Source organism: Atta colombica, unplaced genomic scaffold, assembly GCF_001594045.1.
Source record: "Atta colombica isolate Treedump-2 unplaced genomic scaffold, Acol1.0 scaffold105, whole genome shotgun sequence".
NCBI classification, from domain to species: domain Eukaryota; kingdom Metazoa; phylum Arthropoda; class Insecta; order Hymenoptera; family Formicidae; genus Atta; species Atta colombica.
The window spans coordinates 2404776-2416803 of NW_017259190.1; the positions used below are offsets into that span (position 1 = coordinate 2404776).

Consider the following 12028-nt stretch of genomic DNA (forward strand, 5'->3'; position numbering starts at 1 on the left):
ACGGAGGACAACCGGCAAACCGCGGCAATTAACTTCCACCGAGGGCTTTTTTATCATGCCGCAGTATTATTAGACAAGCGGTCAACCCTCAGCGAACACGAGGGTGAAAATGTCGTGCCGCGCAGATGCGTTAATCCAAATTTAGTGCGATATAAATACAGCAGATTAGAGCGATTGCTCTATTTTTTTATTGTCTCCATGATCCATGACAGGATATTATGAGGCGAAAAAATTACGACCGAAACGAGGCGTGGAGATAATCGCATTATATTCATATCATCATAAACGATCATAATCAAAAGATATGTTTGGATTTTATTGAATCAAGTTTCTCAACTTGGAATTTACTATTTGCATACCGAAAGATTAATTTGATTACGAAAGTTTGCGTTTGACTAATTCTACAGAGTTAATCAAAGTATTCCTCATCGAGATGATGAAATTTATATATTACATAAAAACTGTCATATCATAAAAGTTGATATAATAATTTAAAAAGAATAAACAAAAATCTCAACATATAAAATATATATATGATGTATTTAAAAAACTTCTGAAAAATAATGTAAAAAATTCTTGAAAAATAACTTTTATCGCATTTTTATATTAATGTATTAAATTAATTAATATTGTATAATTACCACGATAGATCGCAATGTCAAATTTTTCATTAGCATATATAACAATTGGCATTCTTCGTGGCTATACGATATTCGAACCGTATAATTAAATCTGAAGCGTGGAGGCTAATTACAATGGCCCTTCGCAAATACGTCGCTCATTACGATTTAGTAATTGTTCCGGCGCGTAATAACGCTGGTATCTGTACAGTATTATTGTTCGGTGGGGTGTTATTGCCTGAAACGCGTATAACATAATTACTCTAACGCAATTAGGAGTGCCGCACATTGGTCTGCTTCTTGTCTCTGAAAATGGACTGCTCTCTCGACACAGAGATTGGATTAACGAATATTATGGGCTAGGCGTCAAACTCTGAAAATCGATACTACTATCAACCGCGATTATTAAATTCTGTACAATCATAATTATGGATTTTTAAAAAGCAGATTGAAACACAGACTAGTTAAAAATAAAATTTTGCATTTATAAAACTTATAATGATACCTATGATATACAAATAAATAAATAAAAAGATATATTTGTGAAATACATATTTATTTTCATAAATACATTTGTTATTTATTTCTGTAAATATTACAAATGTATATTATTTTGTGTGCATGTATCTCCCCCTGGAAAATTAAAATAGGAAAATTAAAAAATTTAAACATAATTATTATTAGTCGTCTAAAGATTGATCTAAACGGGCTCAGTTTCTTGAAATCTGAAAATTACAAGACCATTGATTGATTTTTTTTTACTTATCATTAAAATTAATTAATTGTTCACACAGCATTCACTATATTGCAGAGAAATAAGGAATGAGATCAAAAATAATTTATTTCAGATTCAGCGTCTATCAAATTCAAAATAAAAATGAAAATATAGAAAATATATATTACAATTTAAATTCCGAGATCAACATCATAGTAAAACATATATTCTTTCCGATAATAAGTTCTGTATAATAAAGAATTCTTTTTATAAAAAAATTTGATTTGAGCTAATTCTCTCTGATACTCTTCCTTCTTATTCAAATCAATTTTTAATATGATATTTCTTTTTTGTGATTTTATGACTAAGATGTTTGACCTCGCAATTTGAAACGCACAAATTATAAACAACTGCAATTGAAAAGCGTGAAATAAAAAGACTTGTTATTGCAGCAAATATATTTCAGAGAATATTGCATGCATCCTACAGAGGTATATGGCGTGCGTTAAGTCCTACAAAGATACATTTACGAGTAAAGTATTAGGTAACGATTATGCGAGTATTCCTTTCAGTTTTAAGGTTTCTGGCTAGGATCTCGGGCGACTCATAACTGTCAGACCGCAAGATTGATATGAGAATATCAGTTTCCGCTATTGCTAAAATGCAGCCTTAAAATATCATAAGGCGTACGTGCACGTGTACGAAAACCGCAAAGTCAAAATAAATTGCTTGTATTAACTTCTTTCATATGGAGCATCGATCGGCTTTACATATGATATTCTGCAAGACGAGTATTGTCTGTCCAAGCGATAGAGATCAAATAAGGAAAATGACAATTGTTGGAATATCAAAACGCTAATTACTTTAATAAATAATTACAATTTAGACTTTATAAAAATATTTTATCTAGAAAATTAAAAATTCTAAATAAAAATGATGCATTTATATAATTAATCCTCATCAGAAAACATCTCTTTTGAGATATCATATAATTCTGAAAAGATTTCAAGATTATATAATAATAAGTGAATTTAAATATACAGCTAGCATATATAAATTCGCAAAGCTAAATTACTAGACAGAAAATCATATAATGTAAATTTATAACATTTTTATCAAATTTTTGCAATGCTGCCAAATCTTCAACTGAACAAAAAAAAAATAGATACATGATAGTTCAATAAAATATATGAATGTGGATATTGTGACTGTTTTAGAAATTTCTTACTTAACGGATAATGAAGAACGGAACCATTCGCAAGTCAATCCAATTGAACAGACTCAAAAGCGAACAGCGACAGACAAATACAAGCGATCGGTTATCGAAGCGATTAAATGAATATATCGTGTCTGTCTCTCTATCGACCATGCAAATATGCGCAGGTAAACTCGGAAGCCACGCTTTCCAACAAGGAAACATCAACTACGTCAACGTGGCCCGTGTGGTGAGCGTTCGTATGCACAACTGGCACCGTCCTACTCTCGTGGGAAATGCTGTCGATTATATTTGCGCCATAGCGAGTGCTATGGACGCACAAGATACACCGGAGTTCCCGGACGAACGGTAGGTCCATCGTCCTCCTGCCGAACCTGCTGTTTGCGCCGGCACTCTAATTAATTATCCGCTGTCTCCGATAATGTAACACGAAGCGCGAGGTGCGCTCCGGCACTACGAATATCCGAGATTACGTTTCGACTAGCGCGAGTGGAAAATTTTGCACTCACAACGAATAAGTAACCTCTGTAACGAGGGAAATTTTTCGCGATTCTGTATTTCCAAGTAAAAATTACCATTTTAAAAATAATTTCGGAGCTAAATACATTAATAATTTGCAGTTAAAGTACAAGAAATTTATCTGAGAGGAACTGATTAATAAACAATATTAATATATAAATTGTTCACCACTCGTAAAATTGTCAATTTTTGAATATAAATAGATTCAATGTTTCAAGTAAAAAACTTAAGATATCATTAGAAAAATACTTAATATTAAAAAATAGGATTTTATAAATAATGTAAAAAATCAATTAAGATACAATGCATATATAGATGCGTGAAAACACATTTTTCTATAGTAAATTTATTAGATTCGCCAATAGTTAATCATAGAAATAAAAAATTTGCGAGATATGTAATAATTTTTATCTCGAAAAAATAATCTTTCGATATAATTTCATTAATTATAAATTTATTGAACATTTATTGAACTTACTATTAAAATCATTCACATTTGGATTCACTTATCTGTACAATAACAAAGAATATGTATTTTAATTTAAACAAAGCAAGTATCCATTTTAAAGCAAGATTTATTATTATCAAAAATCGATAGAAATCAAAATCAAAAGAGAAATAAAATCTTCGATAATTTCTCATTATTTTTACTTTCCAAAGGCAAACGAAATGTACGAATGGAACATATGAAAGTTATATATTTGCGCTCACCCACCGGATGGACAAATATTCGTCGAGTACCATACCACTCGATAACACGGGGAGCTAATAAAAGAAGTCGCGCTGTTCCATTATCAAAGCTAAGAGCTCGTAGCTAACCGCTTGTGTGTAAATGGACGTGAGACTTTGCAAAGTCCTTCTTCTTACGATAGAGACAAATCAACAAATTAAAAGTTTATTAATGTGTTAATGATTATTTACTAACAACTTCATTATTTCTATATATAATATTCCTAATTTTAAATAATATATTTTTCATGTAAAATCAAAATTTTTATTTAACAAAATACTTATTTTTATTTAACAAAACAATTTATAAGTATAGCTAATTATATTCTTTAACTGATTATTCACAGTTACATCTATCATATTTAATCCTCAAATCAATTTATAATTAAGCAAAGTAACTTTAGTGCTTTAAGCTGACTAAAATGACTAAAAACTAATGATACATACTCGGTAGTTTACTCAAGTATAACTGAAGAACTTCGGAATGAATGAGGTGGAATAAATGTAGATCTGAAGTATGCACTTGATAATGTAGAAGGCTAATAGAAGAAGTCACGCAGTGCTATTGTTAGTGGACAATACTGCAGATGGTTAAAACGATTTCATCGCCCTATGCTCGCTATTCAGCCAGTACGCAAAACCACTTAACGTTTCTTTGTATGCCGACTGATATCAGAATGAAGTATAGTTGATGGCAAATCAAAGTGTTTTATCGCAAGAATATCGACTAGTATTTCGTTATATGCTAATATTTAATTATATATCGAAAACGTACTCCATATCACAGAGTAAATGTACGAATCCTTTATTTTAAATGATAAAATATTCCATAAATCCATTGCCAGCAAAATAAAGAATTTAAATAATGCAATAAAACTTCTAAGTATTTTATAAAATGTATGATGGCTTTTAATAAAAGCAAAAAAAGTTTTACTCTAAAATGCCAGAAATGTTTTTTTAAATATAAAGCTTTTTTGAACATAAAGATCCTAATAGCAATGTTTTTAAATATATAAACTATCTTTTTTAATTTTTATACTATTTCTTGATTTATATTGCAAAAACGGTTTAAAGAAATAATATATAGTGCTAAGCAACATGCATAAAGGTTATAAATCATGCAAAAGTATTTAACTTTAATATCAAAAGAAATTTTCTATATCTTTAGTAATTCTATATTTTATAAGAATTTTAGCATTAATGAAAAATAAATGCTTTTAATAAAAAGTATTTAAAGTCAATTTTTTAAATCAAAATTGAATTCATTTTTTATTTTATTTTTCAAATAAGTTATTAATATTAATGAAAAAGCACAAAATATATTTACTTTTGATAAAAATAAGAACTAAACTTAAAATTAAGAACTTTTAGTGTTTACCTTCATTACAAATTTGAGATCCTTTTCAAAATGACAAAAAGAATTCGCAGTGAAGATTCTATTTGAGTTGCTTCATGTACTCCAATATCTGTAACAATACAAATCATAAGAAATTATAATATGACATATACATGATATATACGTTAGGAAATATATATCTAAAATAAAATGTAAAAACTCACATAAATTGTATATCTCCTATTACAATATATAATTATAATAATGCTTCATTATATAACTTTTAACACCATTGTCCCAGACTTACTTTTAAATATTAATGAAAGATTCTCTTTTCATCATTCTGCAACAGAAATAAACAGAAATTTGTTGAAAACAAATCCTTTATATAATAAAGTAATATAAAATAATAGAATATTAATTTACATGGATTATATATATAGTATATGATTTTTATCCATCGTTTCCTTTCGATTGTTATTTATTGACAATTAACACTAAAATTATATAACAAAGCTTTCTTTTAGGCTCTTAAAATTTTTAATATACAAAATTTGTATATTAAAAAATTTCTATCTTTATATATTGAATATCAGATTTTTCAATTTTTTTGAATTCCCTGAATTCATAATTTGTAATAAAATCAAAGATATCATTATGTTTCCGAAGATTTCAATTTGCAACAATTTTCGAAATTCATATTCACCAATCAAAAAAATTTTTTTCATTTATAACAAAAAGGATTCTAATACAATTTAATAAGGCATAACTTTCTTATTTTATATAATTATATAACTACATATTATATAAATACATATTCCATTTATCTATACATAAAGTATAGATATTTGCATAGTTATTTTTTTGCAAAGTTTTTTATTATTTAACAATCTAAATGTGTAGTAAAAATACATAATGATATATTGTATTATCTTAACTAATCTTTATCTCCGATATGAATTTCTCACATATAAAATATGTTATAACCTTTTATAACCTTTTATTATTTAAAAAAACCTTCGTCAAATTCGCAGTCAAAGATGTTTAACACAAATTTCATCTGCAAATTGTATACAAAGTACAAATAGTTTCACGATTCAACGACTAACAATTGAATAATTGACACTATAGACAACTTGCGAATTCGGCAGTTAAAGCATGTTTTGTGTAACACTTATGCTGAATTACGCGAAATTTGTACATTCAATTACATGTCAAACGTACCAAATGATGTTAAAAATGCCGCAATGAACGTTCCTACGACGTCACGCCATTTGCAAACGGTCGAGTCATGTGACCATGATCTGCCTATACGAAAGCATCAAGACGATTCCGTAGATTTTGAACGCAGCGGTCGATGAGATCGTTGATAAGACGCTGAGGAGACCTTCTGCGTCGAATATAACGATTAATCATGACTATATAGGTATGATCACGATTATACCAGGTAATGATCACGTCTTCGTGGTATCTTACGTAAAATGGCGGGTGCTTGTTCGCAAGCGCGCAAACGATCATTTGATGGTTCGGAATATTTGAGATATTCGCGTCCATCAGTCGATTGCGGACAACGCTTGCATCATGATAAACGTCTGACATGGCACGGAAGACGTTTGTAATCATTTCTGATGCGCGAGATTCGCTCTTGAACAGTAATGAACGTGAAAAACACGGAGCAACGCAAACACAACTCCTTCATTCGTCGCGACGCGGCCATGACTAACTGCGAGTGGCGCGAATCCATCGAGCTGCAACGTCTGTGATTGGTGGACATCCGAACGACGAACCAATTACGTCGTGACAATTAAATCTAGTCACTTTCGTTTCGCGCCTTTTTGAGTTACATGGAAGATGAAATTTCATTCAATTTTCGAAAGCAAAAAGGAGGCAAGGGAAATAAAAGTAGAATATGCAATGAATATTACAGCGAAAATTATTTAATATAGAAATTAAATTCAAGATGTTTCTTAGTGATTGTTGAAATATCAGATATTCAAATTGCTAGTTCACGAAATATGATCGACGCAATGGTTGTCTTTCAATGTGAAAGGAAATATTCTTATAAAACAACAGACATCTAATTTTTAAGTGTATTATATAATAAAATATTGGAATATTCTATTAGAATAATAATAATTGTATTTAATAATAATTGTAAAGAATAATTATTTAATATAATCATACAAAATAGGTATTTTAATATTATCCTATTATAATCCTATTATTATTTATATTAGAATGAATAATAAGATATTAGAATATATTTTTTGTTAAAAATGATAATATAAGAGAAACAAAAAATTATATCGAGATACCCTTTTAGGGCAAAAAGATTCGGAAATAAAATTTCGTTTACATAAAATATATTATTATTCTGAAAAAATATATTAGCTAACGTTATTATTAATGAAAATTCATTAATCGTTTCGAATATATCGCCATTCTTTTGAGCCAAGATGACCCTACACGATAATACTGATTAGAGTAATATTGAATCAGTAATACTGACAGTATGCATCAATATTTTCAATATTCTTATCTTACGATCAATATTATTGACAATATATTTCACGTTAATTTTACATACAATATCTATTGTGACACACTGTGATATAGATCCTAATAAAACGATACTGATACTCGAAAATCAAAATCCAAATCACTTATTCTACGTCAATCCATCAATATTAATTACACACAATCAGTCAGTTATCAGAATTTGTTAATATTAACAGTATTATTGACTGTGTAGGATCACCTTTATATGCGTCAATAACAACATACATATTTTATGCGATCTCTATACAAGCATTAGGAATGTTTCTTATCATTAATTGATTGCCAAGATATGAACGATACATTAATGTGTAAGATAATGGAATTTACACGAGACTACATTACAAAAGATTCGACATTAAAACATTACTAATCTGATATATTATACATATATATTTTATATATTTATATATATAGTTTTATATATATATGTTAATATTTAAATAATTTCTCCATGTTTTTATCTTAATTAAATCAAATATCAAAGAAATTAAGAAGATATAACTTATATAACTAAATTCAGTTCAAAATTACGCATCAGTTTAAAATTACACATAATATAAAACCTTTCGCAGAGAATTACAATTGTATTTACTATAATTCCTTTATTTACAGTGAATCATAACTTTGATAGCTCCACCTGCTCCAGTTCTGCAGGTCTCAAACGCTTGCTTGGTCTCCTCTAGCTTGTAATTATGAGTGACCAATGACTTCACGTCTATCTTGCCAGACGAGATAAGTTCCAATGCATCGCCATAGCTGCAATGTGAAAGAAAAAAAAGATCATACAGAATAATCTTCTATGAAGTGAACATTAAGATAATTATCTATGTGAAGATTATAAATAAATTAAAAACTACAGAACTCCTTGGAGTTCTTGCTATTCTGTACATGTCTATCACAATTTTTTTGCCAAAATACAAAATATTTGCACAATGATAATTATAAATATAACAATATCGACAATTATAGGTAAACGTATACAGAATGAAAGCCCTGATTTTTTTAGAATCATGATGGCTATTTCTCTCAATAATTAAATTGATAAATTATCCTCACATTTAATTTAGCACGAAGTATTAGTATTAATATATACTTTTCCTGTTTAACATATAATTTGACTAATCGAAACTTACTCATTTACGTATCGGAAAACACCCCTGATGTCAACTTCTCTTATTAAAGCGTTTATTAGTGGAATTTGTACCTCTGGAGCACCCATTCCCACTAACACAATGACTCCACCAGATTTGGTTGCCTAATGTACAATACAAATACGATTTATAATCTAATTACTTCAGATTATCAATTAATCTAATTAATATAAATAGTTTAATTTAAAATAAGAATACATTTTGTAGCTTACAAGAATCGCTAAACGAATCGAGGATTGTGCACCGGAGGCATCTATCGTTCTGTTAGGTTCACCCTCGAAAATTGCATGAATATCAGCCACTGTATCCTTCTCCGATCTATCCTTTTGCACCAGATACGTGACATCGGCGCCAAGTTTCTTCGCTATGTTCAGTCTACTTTGCAAGATATCTATAAACATAAATCGCACCTACTTACATCTCATTTACAAGTTATATAGGCTTGCATTTAGAATTCTTCAAAAGAGAACTTGTGCTACTTGCAAAACGTGCTTTGTACTATCTACAAAAGAATGGAAATATATATTAAGAAGAAAAATGTGGCATCCTTGAAAAAATAGCATTCTACGTATCAATGCGTAGTTCAAATTTGCAATAGAAAAATGACTACTTGATGACACGTGATACTTTGTAACTGTGTGACCTCGACGATATACTTTCTTGTTCTATAGGTAGTATCTATCATGCTAAATGCCTCAGCGAAGCCTTATCTCGCGATCGGCATTGCAACATCATTATTACACCATATCTCCAATGTGGATGTTTTTCTCTCATTCGCATACGTAAATGCATTATATAACTTGATCAACTATTTATATCGCTTCACAAACAAATTTACGATAAGTTATTCATCAAAAATTTTGTTATCTACATGACATATGACGCTACAAATGCAATCGCTACAAAATTTTCCATTAAATGACAACATGTACACATTTTGTATAGGAAGTTTCCTTTATTTCTCAACAAAAAAAAATATTTAAAATATTATTTTGATACATAATATAAATCAGGAAAAAATTTTTAAGAAAATGATTGAATTTTGAAATCACAATTAACATAAAATACTAAAAAGCTAATAATGAAGTTTTCTTTTACTGAGTCAAAATAAAAGTTTGTCGTGCTATTTCATTTGTATCATGGTAATAAAAAAATTTGGCAATTATATTAAATATTATACTAAATACAGTTTTGTGATTGACATTTTAAGATTACTTAAATGATCATAAATATAAGAATCGATTATGAATATCAGTCTACGAATCTATTTTTTAAATTGCGATATGATGATTTTTAACGAAATTATGAGCAATCAAAGACAAATGCTCCTTTTATATAATTCGCAATAACTTAGTAATAAAAAATCTTAGGAACGTTTTTCAAAAAACGATTACGTAGAGAAAACTTTTAACGTTAGAAAGTCGAAAATTTTCAAAATTTGTTTACATAATAAATTCACAAAGTGAGAAGAAAATTTCCCATTTTGTTTAGCTCGTAATTTTCTAATGTAAAAATTATCAAACTCTTAGAAATTAAAAAGACATAATGAGTTTTTAAAAGATATTTTAAGCTTTAAAATCCTTTTTTAAATTTAAATTTCGTTCATGCTTAACAATATTACAAATTGCTTGAAATTCGTTAGCGCTATGAACTTTATTCCAACCTTACTATATTTCTCTATGAGATAATATTATCTCACACTTTTTATATATAGCTCTTTATAATGACTATTTGAATAAAGTGTTGACTGATAAGAAAAATCGTTAAAACGTAGATTAAAGTATTTGTTTCTTTTGCAAGTTTTATCCTTTAACACATACCCGTGATAACTATTTTCTTCGCACCCATAGCTTTGGCTACCAGCAAGGTGACCAAACCGATCGGACCAGCTCCCAGAATTAGTACTTTGGAACTAATTCCGACTTCGCCCCGTTTACAAGCGTGTACTCCGACCGATAATGGCTCTAAAAGCGCTCCTTCTTCTAAGCTTATATGATCGGGCAATCTATTACAAAAAATCATAAATACAGAAATTAATTTTCAGTTCTGCGACGACACATTTTATCAATTTGTTTCATTTTGTATTTAAAAAGAGCTTCCTACCCAATAAACACCCAATAAACTAACAGTAATATAATATCAATGTTATAATTTCCTATTCAACAATGTAATTGTTAACAATGTTACGTATAATATATACTGTTACTTTGTTGGTCAAGAAATTATAATATTAATGTGATGTTACTATTAGTGTTTATTACTGGGTTATCTATATTATTGTTTGCACTATCGGTTTTAATGTAATTATGTGTAAATATGTACAATCAACTATTATGTGCAATCAACTATGTTTACTTAAAACAGAAATCAGCTGCATGTTTGTAGAAACGTCTTAAGTTGCCGTGCACAGGCGGAGTTGCACAAAAGACAACATCTTTGCACAGATTATAACGTCCCTCTTTACAATGTGTACACATTCTGCAAGGCACGCCAGGTTCAATAGCAACGCGATCACCGACCTATAAAAAATAAAAACAAGAAAATACTAGAAATATATATTTTATAAAAGAATAACCATTCTTCAATATTAATATTAGTTCAAAAGAAACGATAACATCATGGGTACATTAAAATTTTTTAGAGGGAAGGAAAGTTTTATCAATTCTATTATTACATAAACAGCAATTTTTTGTGTTAATGAATTGTTTTTTTGAATATTAATAGAGATTAAAATTGCATTTTTTGATATTTTAAGGCTTCTTCTGATTCCTGATTTTGAATAGGAAAAATATTAGGTAAATCATAATTTTTTCTCCTAAAGAAAATGTAAGTAAAATACAGTTATTACAAACAAATTGTAAATGGAGTTATTAATCTCGATCAATCTCGATACTGTTCTGTTTTTCGGTTCAAAAACTTTATGAAATTTTTTTTTCTGTATCGAACATCTTAGCAAAGCTCTATCTAACGAAATTATCCCAGAAATTATTTACATAGTCATAACGAAAGCAAAAAATATTTTGTCACAATAAAAAATTTACTCAGAATCGAGAGAAAAACTATATTTTTCGTAAATAATAAAAATGAAAAAATTAATAAAAAATTTCAGAGAGAGATTGAATCCTCAAATCCCTCCTAGATAGATATTTATGGAGTAAATACATATATATATATATATATGTA

The 12028-nt window shown here is 28.7% G+C and overlaps 1 protein-coding gene across 1 annotated transcript in view; it reads right to left on the minus strand.

Moving 5' to 3' along the window:
- Positions 1 to 8147: 8147 nt before the first annotated feature.
- LOC108688662 (sorbitol dehydrogenase-like) overlaps positions 8148 to 12028 on the minus strand; it is a 6860-nt gene continuing 2979 nt past the window's right edge. Inside the window, exons 4-9 of the mRNA XM_018194997.1 lie at positions 11472 to 11506; positions 11201 to 11364; positions 10666 to 10850; positions 9058 to 9236; positions 8828 to 8949; positions 8148 to 8450 (exon numbers count right to left, since the gene is read on the minus strand). Coding sequence (XP_018050486.1) covers positions 8297 to 8450; positions 8828 to 8949; positions 9058 to 9236; positions 10666 to 10850; positions 11201 to 11364; positions 11472 to 11506 — 839 coding nt within the window. The 3' untranslated portion in view covers positions 8148 to 8296. The remainder of the gene's footprint in view (positions 8451 to 8827; positions 8950 to 9057; positions 9237 to 10665; positions 10851 to 11200; positions 11365 to 11471; positions 11507 to 12028) is intronic.